This window comes from Sesamum indicum, linkage group LG11, assembly GCF_026168435.1.
Source record: "Sesamum indicum cultivar Baizhima isolate 11 linkage group LG11, ASM2616843v1, whole genome shotgun sequence".
Taxonomy (NCBI): Eukaryota; Viridiplantae; Streptophyta; class Magnoliopsida; order Lamiales; family Pedaliaceae; genus Sesamum; species Sesamum indicum.
In genome coordinates this window covers 2,455,503-2,476,616 of record NC_142667.1, presented here as the reverse complement: position 1 = coordinate 2,476,616, position 21,114 = coordinate 2,455,503, and the positions used below count along the sequence as shown (strand labels likewise).

General features: G+C 31.3%; 1 protein-coding gene and 1 long non-coding RNA gene across 3 annotated transcripts; one reads left to right on the top strand and one right to left on the bottom strand.

Moving 5' to 3' along the window:
* The first annotated feature begins 2,171 nt into the window (after positions 1-2,171).
* Positions 2,172-6,361, top strand: LOC105173246 (RGG repeats nuclear RNA binding protein A). 2 transcript variants are annotated; one of them, XM_011094934.3, is made up of 7 exons: positions 2,174-2,624; positions 3,921-4,248; positions 4,346-4,411; positions 4,524-4,659; positions 5,060-5,215; positions 5,350-5,406; positions 5,894-6,361. In XM_011094934.3, the coding sequence occupies exons 1-7, from the start codon at positions 2,420-2,422 to the stop codon at positions 6,074-6,076; spliced, it is 1,131 nt and encodes a 376-aa protein (XP_011093236.1). In that variant the 5' UTR covers positions 2,174-2,419; the 3' UTR covers positions 6,077-6,361. The 2 variants fall into 2 exon arrangements, with proteins under 2 accessions (XP_011093237.1, XP_011093236.1); XM_011094935.3 differs by lacking the exon at positions 4,346-4,411 and having other exon boundaries at positions 2,172-2,624.
* A 12,011-nt stretch (positions 6,362-18,372) lies between these two features.
* Positions 18,373-20,514, bottom strand: LOC148784989 (uncharacterized). Its single transcript, XR_016062922.1, has 3 exons — positions 18,998-20,514; positions 18,828-18,933; positions 18,373-18,744 (listed from the first exon to the last, which is right to left on the bottom strand). It is a non-coding gene; the product is annotated as an uncharacterized LOC148784989 (long non-coding RNA).
* Positions 20,515-21,114: the final 600 nt, after the last annotated feature.

Genomic DNA, 21,114 nt, shown 5'->3' with positions numbered 1-21,114 from the left:
GATATACATATTAACTAAACCACATGCAATATCAATATGAACAAGTTTGTCACAATGATGAGGAGAATAATGAATAAATATTTCAAAGCAAAATTAAGTTGTAATAGAGAGAACAAAATGTATTGTTAAATCTTAATTATTTAAGACCAAAACATATCGATCTTAGATTGTTTTGAAAATTTAGTTTATTGTTAAAATAGCTTTGTCAAATCAAGATAAATAATGCATGTGATATATGTAAAAAAATATAAAACGGATTGCCTGTAGGAGTCACGTCACTTGATGAAGTCTTAAGATCGTGATGGCCTCCCTTCGTGCAGGTACTATCAACTCACCACCACCCTAAGATAAAACCCAAGAAGGCCTCAACCGGTATCTTCTATTGTGAGCATGTTCACAAAAAGACTAGAGAACTAGACCTTATCAAGTTCCCCAAAAATATGTACTAAGAAGAATAGGAGTGTGAGAATTGAGAAGCAAGAGTGAGTTGTGTGTGTACCTAGACTCTTAGGACCTCCTATTTATAGTGTTAGGATAGTACATGTAACACCCAAAATTAAAATAGAAATAATGGACATTAGTAGGGTGTTACAAAATTAAATAGGGTGTTACACAATTTAATTTAAAAATTAAAATTGAAATATTATTTTGATGATTTAAAACTCCAAATACAAATTGTAACAATGAGATTGTAACTGTGTATTGCTTGTTGTTCAGTTATCTATGAGTGAGTTTTGCCTGGATCCACTTGAGATCATTGGGTAATGCTGTGAATTTGTGGCAGTCGAGGCAAATGTAAGTAGTGCATATAGAGCACGACGAGACGATGGAGAAAGGTAAGTCGAAGATCTGCGGTCTGAGTGACCTGCGACTGGGAACGATTGGTAAGAAGATGAAATGCGAGACTTGTATGTCTAACATGGCTGAGTGTCCCAGTTACTTTGGTCATCTCCAGCTCGCTAAGTCCATGTTTCACATTGGATTCATGAAGGTTGTGCTCAGTATTCTCCTCTCTGTTTGCTTCAATTGCTCTAATATTTTTGTTAATGAGGTATATCTGATGCCCAAGTTGTTAATTTTGGAGATATCATAGATTGATTGTCTCAAACCTTGTTCATTTTAAGAATGATTGTACACCATTCATGCTTCACTTGTAAGTGCTTGATTGATAGCATTTTATTATGGAACCTCCTATGTGCAGTATAATGACATATATGTACATATTACATAAAGGGAAAAAACGGAAAAAGTATTATTTTAGTCCGCTAAGTATGGTTAATTTTAATTTTAGTCTGATAACTATGTCTATTTTTGTTTTGCTCCATTAACTTACGAAATTACTTATTTTTAGTCATTTGACAGATTTTCGGACAATTTTACCCATATGAGTGCATATGGACTAAAACTATCTTTCAAAAATTGCATAGGACACCATGTGTCCTATAGCTATAGCTAGTTATTTTATGGAAACAAACTGAAAATGCGCATAAACAATGGAGGTGACGAATTTAGCTTGATGTTAGCAATCCAATGTTTAAATTAGTGATAGGTTGAAATAGTGGAGCTAAATGATAATAATTGCTATGAAAAAAGAAACTTGTGGTCGATCCCATAAATACGAGCTTTTCTTACTTCTCCTCCAATGTGCGAACACCATGTGTTGCCCATCTAATGACCCTGGTGGTGGTGCTTACTTCTTTCTGGGCCAAAGCCAATTTTAAGCCTGGCTTTGCTTGGTGTTGGGCCTATTCCTTTTAAAAGGTTAGGCCTATATCTTCTTTCGGCCCATATAAAATATAATTATGATTTTTTAAAATATTCAATCCATATTTTATTACATAAATTTCCAAAATAGGAAAAGCCACACAACATTTCCAGGGGTTAAAATAGAAAAAAGAATGAAATTTCACATAATTTTTTATAAAAAAAAGGAAAAGAAAAATAATTTAGAAAAGGAGTTGAATTGAAGATTTTCATAATGGGCCAACAAAGGCGGCCCAATTCAAAAGAATGGGCCAAGAAGTTGTTGAGGCTCAGCCCACCTCATGGGTCCTGATATTTCACAACTTCAATAATATAATACATACAATAATAATGTATATATAATATAATAAAAGGGAAATGGGAACAGTGCGCACACGAGCTCCATAGAACAAACGACAATAAATTCGCTAATTTCAGATAAACCTTACGCACACTTCTTCTTCTCTCTCTCACTCCTTACTTTCTCTCTCTCTCTCTATATTCTCTGCATTGCGGCTAGGGTTTCCCCAAACCCTACTTTCTATCGTCCTCCTTTGCCTTTTCTAGATCTGTTGATATTGTTTTAACCTAGCAATGAATAAAGCGCTAGATTGAGGGTTTTGCTCGTGAGTCATCTGAGAGCGAGGGGTTTGCTATTGGTGCTGTGGGGGGAGAAATGGCGACAGCGAACCCGTTTGATTTGCTGGTCGACGATGATGCCGAGGACCCGTCGCTTCTTATTCAGAAAATCGAGCCTAAGAAAACCGTAGCTCCAACGGCTAAGCAGCCGGCGGCGGCGGGAGCTAAGCAGCCGGCGTCGCAGAATAAGACGGCTGCTCAGCCTAGGCTCCCCTCCAAGCCTCTCCCCCCGGCTCAGGCTGGTTAGTTCTATATCTTGTCTCCCGAAAACTTGAAGGAGAGAATAATGTATTTATTTCAGTGATGGATATTGAATTGGTGTATTCTTTTGGTTTTGTTCCAATATTATGCGGATATGAGTGTGGTTGATGTTACTGGAATCATTTTATTGAAGCAAGAAATTATTTTCTTGGTTTAAGTGGGAAATAAGTTCTCTGTCAGCTGAACATGCAATTTTCAATAAATCTTTCTCCTAATGTTTAATCACAGTTACCTGCGTTTCCAATGCTGCTTGAAATAGTGATCCTCGGGGACCTGGCCATTCTCCTTGTATGCATTTAGTTGCTTAGGTTTATCCAGGAATACATGGTACTGTTTGATACATGTATGCATTACTGTTGTCTTGATTTGCTTTTATCCAGCATACTTTCTCTACATGTATGACAGTGAGAGGCAATCTTTCCCTGAAATGGAAGTTGTGTGTACAAACATTTAAGACTCTATGATAAGCTGCAGAATCATTTGTCTCTTATTAATTACTGGTGTTAAGCTTGCCCTAAAAAATCCATTACAATGAATGTGTCTCCTTTTTTACTTTATTTGCAAAGGAATGAATATAGTATATTCAGCATGCTTTCTTGACTGGTTTGCATTCGGGATTGGTTATTGTAAGAGTTAGTTTAGTTAAAATATCTATCTCAATAATCTAATGGAGCTACTTGTTGTTTTGTTGACTTTATTTCTGGGTTTCGTCTGAAAAGAAAAATGGAATATGATTGGGAAATCAATAAGTTCTAACTTTCGGGAGGTTTGGCATAATTCGGATTGGATATAGCTGTGTTCTTAGAATAAATGCCACTCGTAGCTTTTGGCACAATCAAAATTTTCCTTTATAACATGGAATTATTGTATAATGATGTAACTTGTAATTTATTTTATGTACTGGTTAAGACTTCAACACGTGCCTTTGCTGCCTTTTAAGACGGCTTGATGGATCTATTTTGGACTAGTCACATGTCTGCTTTGCACTTGAATTATTGAAATCCATCTGTCTGACATAATTGTTGAGTTTGCATAATTATCATTTATGATCAAATTACGCATGTCTAATATTTTTTCTAGTTTTGCTTGTGGCTGTTATTGAGGATTTATTAGAATTTACCTTTCCAAATGCTCACGATTGAATTTATATCTTCCAACTGGTTTATAAATGAATGTACCATAAATGGCTATTATCAATTTGATTTGATTATAACCATGGGCTCCATGTGTTCTACTTTGCATATCTCAACTGACTTTTTGCTTGTTTATTTGTGTAGTCAGAGAGGCAAAATCTGAACCTACACGAGGTGGCCGAGGTGGAGGACGTGGTTACGGCCGAAGCCGTGGCGGAGCTGCTGCTGGTGGGTCCTATAGGGACTCAACCCATAATGAAAATTCATATGGAAACAGGGAAATATCTGCTGGTCAAGGTGCACCTGATGAAGTTGATGGTGGAAAACCTTACGAAAAGCGTGGTGGCTATGGGGGACCTCGTGGGCCTTTCCGCGGTGGTCGCCGTGGTGGTTTCAGCAAAGGAGAATTCGGAGACGATGATCGTGAACGTCCTCGTAGGGTTTTCGATCGCCGTAGTGGAACTGGGCAAGGGTATGTGTTCTATATTTTCTAACGTAAAATGTTCCCATTTCACTGTTTCTGTTTCAACCTTTATTTTGTTCCCAATGTAAATTAAATTTGTATGCAGAAATGAGATCAAACGGGAGGGAGCTGGCCGAGGGAACTGGGGAACTCAGACTGATGAGCTGGCTCAGTTAGTATTTCCTTGTTGCCTTCGGCCATTAGAATTTATCAATATGTTCAGTCTTATTGCATTCACCCTTTCTCCATCCTGCTGTTTGCTTAACTACATCTTCTTTCTATAGAGAGGCCGAGGGTGTTGGTGGTGAAGCTGAGAAAGGTTTGAATGCTGAGAAGCCTTCTGGAGAGGAGGATGCTGCAGCAGATGGAGACAATGAAGCTGCTAAAAATGAAGTTGGAGAGAAGGAACCTGAGAATAAGGTAAAGGAATAGATATGATTATGTGTATTGCATGTTGACTGCAAGTATTCTGATTGAATTCTTATCTTGACCTGAAATTACAGTATTTTTTCGCTCTTATTTCCAAATGTAATGAATCCTCGTTATATGCCCTTATATTGTGATTAAGGATCCTGGCATACAGGTCTTTCTGCTAACATATATGATTTACCATCTGAACTTAGACTCCTCCATTTCCTCTACATAGCCTGCAAGTCAAGCAATTTTTTATGTGAAGTTGAACGCAGATTCCCTTGTCTGGATTTATTGAGTTATAGGTTAATGTATGAAGTACCTGTCACCTCCGCAGCCATTGTTCTTATTTAAAGGTTATCTTTGTTTTAGAGTTGCATTCTGTGATAATTGTTCCTTCAAACTGTAGGAGATGACACTGGAAGAGTATGAGAAGGTTCTGGAGGAGAAAAGGAAGGCTCTGCAGGCTCTTAAAACTGAGGAAAGGAAGGTTGATGTGAAAGAGTTTGAGTCCTTGAAACCACTTTCAAACAAGAAAACTAATGATGATGTGTTCATCAAATTGGTGAGTCTACTTGCACTTCCTACAGAGTGAATTATGCTTGTTACCCTTGTCCAGTTTCATTGTGGCTTGTGCTTCAAGATATTAGTTAATTAGCAAACACGTTGTGTTTTTAGCAAAATATTTTGTTGTTGCAGGGCTCTGAGAAGGATAAAAAGAGAGAGTTAGCTGAGAAAGAAGAGAGAGCCAAAAAGGTACCCCTCATGTTTATCTACTCAATTGCACTCTTGTTTGAGATGTTTTTATTTGGATCGATACACTATATGTAGTCCAAAAAGGGATATTTTTTTTAGTCTGTCCAACACTGATTATGCAAGTGTTGTTTTAACTTCCTCCCACCTTTTCCATGTTGCCATCCAATTTTTTGTGGCAGCCAAGCACTTTTTTATGTTTAGGACTTGGGTTTCTGATTCTTGATAGGAGGTTAAGCATAATTAGGAAGTTTTGGTCCGTCATTTAAGATAAAAGGTGTTTGGGCGAGATGCTTATGCTAAAAATATTAGGAGATGTTTCAAGTTATAGAACATACCTTCTTAAATCCAGCTTTGCTAATGTAGTAATAATATATCACATTGATATTATATAGTTATTCGTTTTTCTTTGAAAGTGGTGATTGGAAAGTGAGATAATTCAGGACAGTCCAGCAGAACATGACATCTCTTTTTTCTTTGACCTCTTCAGGCTGTGAGCATCAATGAGTTCTTGAAGCCTGCTGAGGGCGAGAGGTACTACAATCCTGGTGGTCGGGGTCGTGGTCGCGGCCGTGGTTCTAGAGGAGGCTACAGTGGAGGCAATGAAATGAGCAACGTCAAAGCACCTTCCATTGAAGATCCAGGCCAGTTCCCTACCTTAGGTGGCAAATGACATGTTTTCCCGCTCAGCTCCTGCAAATGATCTCAGGTTTCTCCCATATTAGGCAGGAGTTAAAACTGGAATAATATTCTCTATGGCAAAAGAATTGATAAAAATTTATGTACGTCAATGACCTTTCATGTAGTATTTTCCCTATTTGTCATGGCCATGTTTTTCAGTTTTTCTACAGTTAGGGGCATGTGGACCATTAATTTATGACTCCTGATATTTTGATGTTCAGTTTTGTTCCTGAATATGAAGACGAGTTTAGTTTAGTTCACAATTTTTTCCAGGAAAGACTCGTATCTCAGATGCTTTAATCTTTATTATGATTAAATTTTGTTATCATATTTATGACAATCACTTGCATTGTTTGATGATGGTGTGGTGGAGATCATTACCTCAAGATTGGCCATACAATGGTGTCAATCTGGGCTTTTACAGATTGTATATTGATTGGAATTAAAAGGGCGAGGGGCTAGTCATTCTCGCTACGTCTCATATATCAAGTAGTTAACTTGCAGTTGAGATCAGTAGAGTACTTGTAATCAGTTTTATGTATGAACTTACATGGCGATATTTGAGTCATCATTGCCCGTTGGATACTGTCATGTCAGACAGGTCTTGTGGATGTTATGCTCGATGGTTAACATGTTAGGTAATAATATATATTGGCTATATATTCATTCATGCATTTTTACTACTTTGTTTGCATGGATGAGTAAACTGATGTAGATTTTCGCCTTGTTTATGCATTTTAACCATGTCTGAGTGATTTATAGGGGAAGTCCTCAAGTCCCATGGGTTTGATCTGTAGAATTTTACCAGAAGGAGAGAAATCTTCTTTCTTTTCTGATTGGAGTTGCTATGTGAAATCTTCGGCTTTTTCCTCTTCCTCTATCCCTATCCCATAGGTACAGTGTTTGAATCAATAGAGAACCGTTTCTTCTGTATTAATCAATCTTATTCCATTCCAATTCCTTCACGATACCAAACAAGAAAAATATCGAATTGGATCCCAAATTGGGAGTTGTTGAAGGATAACTCCAACGACCATTCATCATTTCATGACTATATACATAGTTTTCGTCTCCACACGGAATATAATAATTGTCCTTAGAGGTGCTCACAGTGCGATTTTGATTTTTTAAATCTATTTTAAATTGTTTATTGATGTTTTTATAAAATAATTTTTTAAATTGTCACTTTTAAAACTAAAATTCAAAGATGTGGTTTTGGGTGTTTGTGGGTAATTTGGTGGTTTTAATATTTATAATAAAAATAAGATGTTGAGACTAATAAAAATTAAAAAATAAAGCGAGTGTCTATACGTAGCAAGTGAGAAAATCTATATGCATTATACACTTCTTACACTCTCTATAAATTTGGCAGCTTAAAACATAAGATCACATATACCAATTCCAACAAGAAAATATTAATCTAACAAAGATCAATAGTTGATTTTAGAAAGAATAGAGATAAAAGATAAAAAGACAAAATAAAAAAAGAGGGGAGAAAAAATAAATGAAAATTTGAGACAATCATTGAATGTGCTTAAAACTTGAATAATAGACTTAAAAAGTTAAACCTATTTCCTTTTCTGTACAGAGTGAAAAATAAATTTCACAAAAATAGATTCTGTAATGTGGATCTTTGATAACATGTGAATTTTGAAATTATGTAATTCGAAAACGAAATTCTTTTAAAAAATTAATTATTTTATCAAATTATTATATATATAATTTGAAAAATTAATTATATATTTAGCAGTGTGGTTCGATTTTTGATAGTTTTTTAAGTTTTAAATTAAAACCAAACCAACAGAGTCAGTGTGATTTTACCCTAAATTTAGAATATGAAAAACGATTTGGTTCGGTTCGATTAAGACGGTTTTGGAGGGGTTTAAATTTTTTTTACTATACCTAATTACCCTTTACATATATATACGCACCGCTTTTGTACAAAAATAATTCACTTTAAAACTCCTTTTTTGTTGGATATTATTCGATCTCTTTATTTTTGGGGTAAATTACTATGAGTTCTTTTAAAGTTCGATATATTTATAAATATTTTTTCGTTATTTAAAAAATTATTATTTTATTCGTTTGATTTAACGATAATCTAATAGTCAGCCTATTTTTGTTAGGTTTTTATTCATTTTTTATGATGAGGTGGTCAAAATATCTTTGTAGATTATGAATTATAATTTTATTTATTTTTTAATAAATATATATATATTCATAGAAAAATAACAGACCTCCCGTCACATAATTTTTTAAATAATAAGGGGTATTTATTATTCTATTAAATTTTTTTAAAAAAAATGTGTAATTTACTCTTATTTTTATTTTCCTTTTGCAACTTTATGAAGCTATTAGATTCATCACTGCACAATTACAATATAGTCCTCACCCTTTTTGAGGGGCCTAATCAGTGGAGTCATCTGGGCCGACAATGACAAGGATGGGCCCACCACCACAAGTTCAAGTTGTAATGAAACACGTAACGCCGTCAACCAATCATAACGACCACAGTTCTGGGCCTCTGGCAGCCACCCTGGTGGTGTGTTCGTTAGTCGTGTGATTGGGTGCTTTTAAGCTCCAATCCAATTACGTTACTTGTTTGCTTCAAGAAAGATGAGCACGCCACGTTCCGAACAAATCCGTAGCTGAATTGAACGAAAAAATATAAATTTTTATTCAATTTTTTTGTTAATATCAATATATTTTGTGAGTTTTAATAACAAATAGATCCGAAACAAATGTTAAAAATATTAAATATAATAATCTAAATCACAGAAAATTTACGTGTAATTACACTAAACCTTAAAAAAAAAAACAGCGTAACGATTAAACAACATGTGGTATTGAAATTCCCGTTTGGTTGTGTTTTCATTTTTATTTTCAGTTTCCAACAATTGAAAAATGTGCAGAAATGCTTAAAACTGAGAATATGTTTGGATTAGTTGTTTCCAAATATAGGTATATAGGTGTGAGATATTAAATATGCGTATATGTATTTTTTATGTGACAGAAAGACAACTATGACAAGCCCATATGACCTATATAAATTTGAAATTGAGAATTAAATAGGAATGCATTCCCACTAAAAATGACTTGACCGAACAAGTTCTCACCTACCAAAACAGTGAAAAGTGAAAAAAATCTCATTGAAAACACAACCAAACGAGCTCTTAGCTACCCAACCAAAATAAAACAAGGGGATTCACTTGTATTCCAGCGTCACTAGTACAAAACCCGTGCCACGGTAGGGGGAATATTTTTAATTTTAATCGTGACTATAATAATAAATATTTAAGAGTGCATACTTATAAGGTTGGATAAAAATTTTTTATATATATAAAACTACCTCTGTATAGTGGTTCTGATGAAAATTAGATAAAATATCACTTTTTTTAATTAATTATTTAGAAAAATATCTAAAAAATTATAAATTCTTTATATTTTTCTTAATTTAAATCAGGGTTTGCTTATGTTACAATATTGTTGGTGGAATATGACCGTGGTTTATTTTATATATTTTGTCTTTTATGAGTGTTGATACCTTAAGGTGTGCTACTTACATAGTATCTCTCTAACTGTAGATATAAAATATCCCGAATTCCAAAATTATATTTTTTTAATATCGAACGGTTTATCTTCAATATGTTCAACATATTATATAACTAGTATTAAAAGTTTTTTTTTGTCAAAAAAACACCACATGCAGTGCAGTACATGTGATATTTACGGGTTCTCTGATGTGATACTTTTCACATATGTACAACATGTGATGTTTTTTCGACAAAAAATACCGTCATATATGTTAAAGTGCGAATTTCGTGAAGTTGAGATGATAAGTTGACAATAAAAAGATCAGATTTCAAAGTATGAAAATGAATATAGTTCGGATGTTAAAATATAATTTATCCTAAAAAAGTTAATAATATAACTTTTGTACACATAATATGTGAATATAAAATTAGAAGATATAACAGAAATTGCAATAGAAAATTCAATCTGTATCAAAAGTGGAATGAAATGGGACAATCATGTCCAAACAACAATGCCTTGCCAATTGCTATCAATCTAGGTTTTCATATGCACAAGTGTCTGTCTAACTCTGAAAAAAGTTGTCCTAAGAGGTTTGAGTTCTTAGGTAAGCCCCTTCACCCCCCCCCCCCCCCCATCTTACCTGTAAAGGGAAAGAGATGGATAGGACATCCAAAGTAGCTGTTCCACTTGCCACTTTTGAGTTTGAGTCATTATTGCCGTCTTAATCTTATTTTAATTGACGAAGTTGAAATTCTATAATTATGAGATTTTTATATATTTAAATTCTATTAATATTTGTGTGTTGGTCTATTTTTAATAATATTACACAAATATCTTTTACCTTTTTTAATAGAATAAATAGCAATTTACCTCTATGTGATATTAAAAATGAGCATATTACCCCCTTATGAAAAAAATATTATTTACCCCCTATACTTTTTAAAATAAAGCAATTTACCTCCTTATATAGGGAGGTAAATGGCTTCATTTTAAAAAACATAAGGAGGTAAATTGTTGTATTTTAAAAAATACAAGGAGGTAAATCGCTATTTATTTTTTCATAAGGGGGTAATTTGCTCATTTGCAATATCACAAGAGGATTGCTTGCATTTTTTTTTTAATAATGAGTACATCTCTGAGATTGTAATTGTAATTACACGTACAGTACCAAATACATCCCCAAAATTAAATTACATTGACACCCCCTTCAGAGGGTATACTTATAATTTAAAGAGTATAAAGTATTTGTATAATTAAATTTAATTTCAAAAATATAATTGTAATTTCTCCTAGTTAACAAATTTATGTACACTCATGTAGAAAGTATGCTTGAATTAACAAGGACTAGGGAGGGCCTCTTTTCTATCCATCAATATATTATAAAAAGAAATGAAGAATTCTATATCTGGTTGGCGAAATCGAGACTACACCTACTGTAAAATTATATGTCCGAACGTCACCAATGTCTCGGTGTTGTTTTATTTTAACGTAATAGTTATGGTTCTACTTTAATAATTATTAGGGATAATTACACTATTCTCCACTGTGTCTGGTGAAACCACACGTAGACCCCACTTGTAGTTTGAAAAAATTACATCAAGGATCCATGATGTTTAATAAAAAAATTGAGTGAAAATTCATTTTTACACCCGATTAACTCATTATACACTTGCTGTAAGCCAAACAAATCTAATTTTTTGACCCCACAAGGGTGAAGATGTACTTCCTTACATGCATTAGCGTGTGAAGATGTATGAGGGTAGTTTAGTCATAAATAATATTTTTAAAGTCTGGAGTGTATAATTTTTCAAATCACCGAAGATTAACGTACAATCACACAAAATTTCTGGAGAGGGCCCTCATAATTATTGATTTAGTTACAAATATTTAATTTTGTTTATTGATATAATAATTGTTAATTAAAAACTTATGATTCAAATTTTATAATGTGTTGGATTGAGTCAAAAAATAGATCTGAATGGAGAAATGGAACAAAATTTCACATCCCACAGCTATTGTAAGTAGTCCAAGAATGGTTGTGGAGTGTGCTGATGGGCTCCTCATTCCGAGTAAGAATATTATTTACAAGGTTCAATAAATATATATATATATATAGGGATTGATGAATGCGTGAATTCTCCACGTGTCAACATCTTACTCGTTAAACAACACTTATTACATTCTCCGACGATTGAAGGGATACGGTGATCAAGTTGATAATATCTCATTGAATTTTGATAAATTAAAAAAAAAAAAAAGAAGAAATAATTACGCTCGATGATGAAATTACATATAGATTTTTTTTATAATTAAAAAATTTATATTTAGTATTTTTGGAGTTTGCTTTCATCTATTTAATAGGTTTCTTTATCAGTCAAAATTCAGTGAATTTGTCGATATTATTAAAAGAAAAACTGAATAAAAATTTATATTTATCTTTGATTGACTTATTTCAAGAAAAATAATTTTTTTTTTCTGACTAAACAAAACTTATAATGATAAAGATATATCTCCTTACATGTATTAAATTGTGATGATATATAAGGATAATTTAGTCGTAAAAAATTTATTTGACCTGCAATAAATTAATAATAAGTCAATTGATGTTACATATGGATTTTTATTCTTTTATTATTATTATTAATATCAACAAATTTGATGAATTTTGACTAAAGGATGGACTTATTTGATAGACAGAAGCAAACATCAAGAGTACTAAATATAATTTTTCAAACCACAAGGGGTATGTGTATAATTACATTAAACCTCAGGGAGTGAAATGTACTTATACCCAAAAAGATTATAACGTGTGATTGCAGTTACGTTTCTCCAGTTGGAAAACTTCTTGCCCTTATCAGATTTGATTGAACCAAACAAATCACAGAGCAAGTGTATCACACTTGCTATGTGATTAGCCGTTTTCTCTAAACTGTACACCAATCACATGTCAAGTGTATTCCACTTTCCATATGATTGGTTTAGATCTAATCGAGTTGGATCTGGCCTATAAAAAAAGAAAAGAATACAAATTTCCATACGACTTTCAAAACTTATAATCTGTCGAACATCTTGTAATAAAAAACTTATAAACTTAGTCAAACAATCTCTTAGTTTGATGTGGTGGGCCCGCCTAAGTTGTTCAAAATGATACAACTGCCCACAAACATCATCAAAATGGTCAAACATTCTAAGAATCATCATAATTTTTCCTAAAGTTGATACGACCCAACCTTGACGCAAATGTGACCTGGTGACATTCTTGATCGTCATAACCACTGAACAAGATTGTATCAATCGTCCCTAACGAATTGTGCAATCGAGCCATTTAATAATAATAAATAAATAGTTCTAAATACCAAATATGTCCTTTTATAGCACCCAGTACTCCCGAGCTTTTTCTTTAATCAATTTTATTTTACTCACTTAAAGTATTAGAGGTCTACAGTCAAGATTTACCAGATGTTGTTCGTACCGACCTTTGTGAGTGCATATAACATATTATATAGATGTCGGAATTCAAAATATTATATTACAGAATTTTAAGATTCCATAATCTGTATTTCTATAATTTTTTGGATTTACTATTTTTTAAATATTCACCAAAATAATTTTTAGGAACAATAATTATTATTGCAGATTTGCAGTTGACTCATCAAGTTCTCCCAATCAATAGATTGTGCCTCTATACATATAGATTCCAAAAATAGATTGTATAAATCAAGAATATTTTTTTTTAAATTTATTTAATACAATGGCTAATTGCTAGATATAATGTTACTATTTATTAATTACAAAACATAATTCAAAATAGTATTTTCCAGAATAAATTACAACGGGCTCTCCTGAATTTTTTCATAATTACAAATACGCTTTCGTTGTTTGAAAAATTACAAATACCCTTTTGAAATTACAAATATCATAACAAATACCCCATTTTGACAGCTCAGTGTATGAAGTATTTATTAGAGTCTTTATAATTTCATAAATATATTTATATATTTTAAATAATAAAAAAATATTTCTAATTAAAATAAATTTCAGAAAAACTCGTTACAATTTATCTTAAGTTCGGAATTATAATTTCATAAATATATTTATATTTTTTAAATAATAAAAAAATATTTATAATTAAAATAAATTTTAGAAAAGTTTGTTATAATTTATCTTAAATTCGGAACTCTATCAATTACTATTTTAATAATAACATATAGACAAAGACTGAATATTAATCTTTGGTGTATGTGATCTCGTAGCTGGAATCAGGTTGGAGTTTGTAAACATGAGTAGCACGTCTAATTCACCTATTTTCGTTTGGTTCTCTATATTACTATGGATAAGTACATTTTCGTCCACTTAAATTTGGTATAATTATATATAAATTTTTTTATAATTTATAAAATTATATTTAGTACTTTTAATATTTATCTCTGTTCGACGAATAAATTCATTCGATAGCGAAATTCACAAAATTTGCTCATATCAGCAAAACAATTGAATTAAAACTCGTTATTGATTTTATTACAGGTCAAACGAATCTTTTTGTGACCAAACGATCCTTATGAGAGTAAAGATGTACCTCATTACATGCATTAGTGTGTCAAGATGTATCAGGGTAGTTTGGTTAGAACATATTTATTTAACTTGCAATAAGTCAATAATATGTTAATCGGGGATAAAATGCAGATATATATTCAATTTTGTCCTATGATATTAGCAAATTTCATGAATTTTGACTAACGAATAGATCTATTTATTGGATGAAAACAAATGTCAGGGGATATTAGATGTAAATTTTCAAACCACATGGGATCTACTTATAATTACATTGAAGGGAAAGGCGTGTAATAATCTCATATTATTAATAATATATTATATTCTTTTTTTTCATAAAAAAATTAATATGCAAAAGTACTAATTAAAATTAACAAATCCAACCTGGATTTTGGGATCCAAGATGCCTTTGTGATAAATTTAATTTAATTTAAATTCATTCACAATTCCCTAACAACAAGGCTTTCTTGTTACCATACATTTCTTATTTTATTATTATTTTTTTTAGTTTTTGATTATATGTGTTTTAATCCCATATTAAAAATTAAATTAATTCTGTTTGGAGTTGGAGTTGGAGTTAAAGAATTAAATTTTTCCCAATAAATGTGATTTTTAAGATTACGAATCCTTATTTATTGCCAAGAATATGTCGTAAAATCTAACTCGTTTATCACTAAACCAACAATTTATTGGTAGACATTTCTTGACGAAAACGATGTTTTTCAATCCTATATTTTCCACGATGTGGGCCGCGCTCGTTCGTTTGAACGAAATCCTTTTGTGTGAGGTATTATCTGTTTTAAAAATAAAAATGGGATGAATTTTTAAAAATATAAAAATAATGCAGCATAGCAATTGCAATTAAATAAATAAATAAATAATTTATTTTAGTCAGATTATGAATACGCGCAAAAAATATTTAAAAAAATAAAAAAGCATAGTACAGCATAAAATTCGACCCAACATTTCCTCTGTCGATATGAGGACTGCATTTATGGATAATTTGTAAGTATTTTTATAAATAATTTATGATTTTAAGAACGTATCATAATTATAAGAGGGATCTGAATTGAAATTATTTTTTATTTTTAATTACTAAAAAAGAAAAAAGAATTGGGTGTGATTGTGTGTGGGTAGGGTCAAAACTTAGTGAAGTGTGAAACATGATTAGATGGCCCACTCTTTTGAACATCCCATGTGTGAAATTTGCCTCCCCTTTAGGGAAAAATGGAATCCAAGTGATTGATGCTTCATTTTCCACATTCATTGGTGTCCAATATCCTTTGCTTTTTATGAATTTATTATGACTAAATTCACAAATTAGGTCTTCCTAATTTGTAAATTTAAATGAAATTGGTTGAATCTAATCAATCAGTTTCCTAAATAATATAAATAATTATATTTATTTTCTTTGATTACAATTTATTTATATAAATTATTTGTGATTTTTGATAAAAATATATATACACTCATAAAATAACATTAACATCGTTTATACAAACTATCCCTGTTTCTTAAAAAAATTAAAATACACTCTTTTAATATATCAACATCATTACACAAATTATCCATACTTTTTTACTTACAGGGACGGAATTTGTAATTAAGCAAAGGACATGAGTGGTTTGTGTAAATCGGACGTAGATTAAGGGGTATATATATAATTATCCGTAAATACATATTCGATATTGAATCCCACTAGAGGAAATTATTATTGGCTACAATATTAGTGGCTACGGCTAAAAATCATTGTAAATGACTACTATTAATTACAGTTAAATAAAATCGATGCAAAAAATAGCTTTTCCACCATGAAAAAATTATTTACCACGGCTAAAAGCCATGGTCAAAACATTTGTCATGGCTTTTAGTAAATGTTTTAGCCACCTTCGCAAAAACCATGGCCGATAACTATTGCATGGTCGGTGGTCAATAACTAATTGTTACGGCTATTTGTTATTAACTATGACAATTAACCGTAGTTAAATGTTATAATTAAAAAAAAATTGGTGTTTGGTTAGGGAGAATAATTGGAAGGAAAGTAAAACTGGATGTATATGTAATCCCTTTGGGATTCAATTTCATTTCAGTCCAAATTGAGCAGAAAAGTGAAAATATAAGACTAAAAAGACAAAAAGTGCATATTTTATTTAAATTTAAATTCTTTATTTAAGGTTATTGTAGTAATTTCTATTTTATTTAAATTGAATAGTTTCAATACTCATTTTTATGATGAATATTTTATTAATAAAAAAAAATTCTTTTTCTTGTCTGATGAATATTTTTACTAATAAAATTTTTAAATTTTTTTATATAATAAAATTATTTTGGTATAATATTAACTTGCTTATTTTTTAACACAAAATGAAGAAAAATGGTTAATTGGTAAAAATTCCAAAAAATAGTTTTTTTTTTTCTTCTCAATCTATTTCTTTTCGTACTGAACAAGAAAAAGTACTTGAAATTTACTTCCTTTCCAATTATATCAAACAAATTGAGGGAAAAAAATTTTCTTCTTTCCCTCCCAATTTCCTCTCACTTAAATTAAACGAACCCTTATATGGAAGAATATAGAATTGCACGATTGATTTTGAGAAATAATTTCAAATTATTCCACTAAAAAATATGAAATCTATAGTCATAACTAAAAATAGATCAAAATGAGAATTGAAGTATTTTGAATTATTTGAAACATTGACTTATCAAAACAAGTATAGTAGATTTATTAATATAAATCTAAAATTCTTAACTCCCAATACATTAATCCGAAAAATTGTAATATTTTTTTATGATCAAAATCTGAATCTATAATTCACATGAGTACAGTAAAAGATCTTTTAAAATTTATTAAAATATTATATGTTGAGTAAATTTTAGAAAATTAGAATGTTAGGAGTTTATAAATCTTTTTAGTGATGTTAAAAAAAATAATAACGGGATGAACTCGATTTGATTGTTTATTTTTTTTTAAAATATATCAATATTTTTAAATAACTAACGTACTATTATTGTAATATTCAGTACGCAATACATTAATATATTTAAACCAATAGACAAATTTAAAATAAACAAAGAACGGCGTACACTAATATAAAAAATAAACTAGAGTAGTGTTTGCGCGAGCTTTAGATAAATACTTTTCAATTTCTGGTTCTAAAAAAGTACCTTGAAATGTTTGAAATGCTAGTTTATGTTTATGAAATTGCTAAGAAAATCACTTTTTAGACAAAAAGCTAGAAACCCCAGCCACTTTGATTTTTTTGTAAATAAATTCAACTTTCCTTTTGATTACTTTAACCTTATTATAATAATCTTAATTTAATTTTACAATTTTTAACTTATTTTTAAAATTTCATATTTAAAGTTAATATTGAAATTTTTGAATAATTTAACAATAATCAATTTACTCTGTTGCATATTAAATATTTTAGAATTTTTATATTTTTTTGCTATATTATCTACACACTACAAAAAAATATCATTTTATTGGAACGGCTTTTAAATTATTTTGTAATGGCCTTTTTATTCGTAACAAAATTTGTAACGGAAAGACCTACCGTAGCTAAACGAGGTATTAAAAAGTATTTGTAACGGATTGGCAAAAAATCGTTAGAATTTGTAATGGTCTTTGTGACGGCCGCCTGTAGCCGTTCAAACTTTATGACATGAAAAAAAATTAATTTGGAATAGCTTTTGTAACGGCTCGATTCGATCTAATATAATTGTTATTGTAATGGCCTTTGTAACACATTTAGGTATGAATTTTTGTCAGATAATTGGAATAGTTTTTGTAATACTCTTTACGACTATTTTGTATTATATTCGTATCTATTTTTGTCACTGCATTTGTAACTGTTTTTTATACTACTTTTGTAACGTTCTTTGGAATTACCTACTTTTTAATTAGTAACTATTTTTTGGCACATTCTTTGTAACGACTGACGATTTGATCTTTTATTGGTGTATTACAAAATCAGTTAGAAATGTAGTTACAAAAATTATTATGTTTTATTATATTTGAATTTATTTTATTTAATATACTTTAATATTTATTTTATTTAATATGTTTTAATATTTAAAAATTTATATAAAACACACATAATATAACAAAAAAAATAATAATTTACTTAAAAAAATTAATATTATAAAATTTTATTTTTACAAAATACAAAAAAATCCTAATCAAAATTATTATCCCAGCGGCCGCGTGTTCATAGTTGTCGTTGCCGTCAGGTGCCGGGGGATTAGCTAGAGGCTCAAGTGCTAGATAATTGGGCCAGTTGGGATCAACGCTTCTGATATAGCGCTCGAGTGCCAACACGCGCTCATTTATGTCGGGGGCACTACGACTGTGGTGGGGCGAGGGAGCAGTCAATTGGGTCGCCTATGATGGTCCAGCAATCGAGTGGTGGGCCTTAGAGTCGAGAACGAATACTCGGCACATCTTCCGGCCACCCGCTGCTGACATCCAAACCTGTTGCTCATCTGGGGCCATGGAGCCTTGAGAGGACAATGAAGGCCCTTCATTGCTATTTTGCTGTCTTTAGCGTTTTTCCATCATCCTCAAAAACATTCCTGCAAACATGTTAATATAATTAGATTAAAATATAAATATTAAATTAAAAGAATAAATGACGTATAAATTTTTAATTACTTACTGTGACCTCCTCCGCTCGCTGGCCAGTCGACCGGCCATCCTCCTTCTTTTTGTGGACCTTCTCAAACACCTCCATCTGAGTGACTTGGGCGTCCGAGTTGTGTCTTCTATTAAAAAATAATTAAAAATAAAAAATTAAATAAAATTACAAATATGCGTTGAAATACTTACCATCTTCTGCTTGTGCGCCCCAACGGATGACAACCCCTCGCGGTAGATGGTCTCGATTGACCTTATATTCTTAGCCGACTGCGCTTGAAATTCTGGGCTTGACTAGAACTCTAGGAGCTGGCGCTATATCTACTCAACCAGCCACAATGGTCGGGCCAACTAGTTTCGAACGTCAGCGAACTGCTTCCTTAGGAACTTTCTTGCCTGCGACTTGACGAGATTGGGCACAACATTGTGAGAAGAAGAAAAAATAACTCGAAACGATTGTATCAAAAACCATCCCTTGCACCGAATCCAAATGTTGTTCCACCCCAATATGACTAATTACCGTCCACATGGGCAACTGAGGTTTGCTTCTCAAGCACTCGAGGGACAATCACAGGGTCAAAGTACTCTATACCCTATCCTCGAAACGGCTGCATAAAAAATCATTCGTTGCGCTCAATCCATATCTTGTTCCACACCAATGTGAATAATTACCCTCCACATGGGCAGCTGGGGTTTGCTCCACAAGCACTGGAGGGACAGTCACGGTGTCAAAGTACTCTTGCATCCTATCCTCGCCATGAGAAGGCCCATTATAATATTCTGGCATAAACGAGCATACACAAGTGATAACTGACTTCGTCGGGTGTACTGAACTTTGTGTTTTTGCATTTTCAGCAAGGGCACCTAATTTTGTCTCCATTCATATGTCCACGTTACCTTTTGCCCATTCTATGAAAGTTTTAAGCCCATCCTCAAATTTCGGTGTCATACCTGCCTTCTCTGGGAGGTTCTTATTATACATTCATCTCCTAAACATGATGATATATATCACTGTATTCACACATACATATATATAGATTTATATATCTAATTTTCTAATTTGACGACCTACATATTTATAAATATTATATTACTACGTACACTATTTAGGAGAATATAATTGACATGATATAAGATTAATTAAAAATCAAAAAACTAAAATAAGTAAACTACATTTAATTTGATTAAACACAATAAAGTATTAAAATAGTCTCTGTTACCTGATCTACCAACTTAAGTGATAATCCAACAATAGTTGACGGTCCAAAATTTGAGTAATATAATCTATAAGCTAATCAAAGATATATGCACGAAAATCAGAATGTTGAAAGTGTTTGTGGTTAATATAAGAATTTTTACAACAAATGAAATGAAATGAAATGCATATATATATAAGTTGTTTTGTAACGGTAAAGAAACCGTTACTAATGTGACGGTTCTTGTAACACCGATTCGTACACTTTGCAATGGTTTTGCCACTGTCATTGTAACAGCTGATTATTTGAACAAATATTCGTTACAAAAATAGATAATTGTTATAAAAACCTTAGTAAAATATTAACGGGCTACAAATTGTAACGGCTTTTGGCACCCACAAAATTTATAACTGTTTTGTAACAGTTTTTGGCCATTATAAAAAATTTCATTTTCATTATTCTCTCAATAACGTTAGCAAGTCCACTCCGTTATAAAGCCATTACAAAGGCCGTGTGAATGGCCATTCCAAAAAAGCCATTACAAATCTTACATTTTTTGGTAGTGAAATATATTACTTTGATATCATTAAAAAATATAAACTAAATACTATGATTAATTAAATAATTTTTTTGACAATCATGCAAGGTTAATTATTATGTACGAATCAAGAATTATATTATTTAGTGAGAGTATAATTAAATTAACCATTCACTTTTTCTATTAATATTTTAAAATAATTAAATATGAAATATACTAATCAAAATAAACTCTATTTATTTTTTGTAAAAATTAATTATTATTTACAAACAACAAGTAAAAATATAACTAAAAATAATACCTTTTAACAAATCGAGACAAAATGATCTTTAATTAATTAAGTTTATTTTAAAATAATTTTTCTTCGACACTTTTATGTATTTTTCACTTTTTAATAAATAATACCCACTTTTGATTCTGCCGTAACTTTTTTTGTTAAATAGAAATCACTTGAATAAAAAGTAAAATTTATCGCGAAATACTCCCTTAGATAATGGAGGACTGAAAGTCACAGTGGTGATTTGATTAACGTACAAAGTACAAATATTAACGTCGTTATGATCTCATTAATTAGG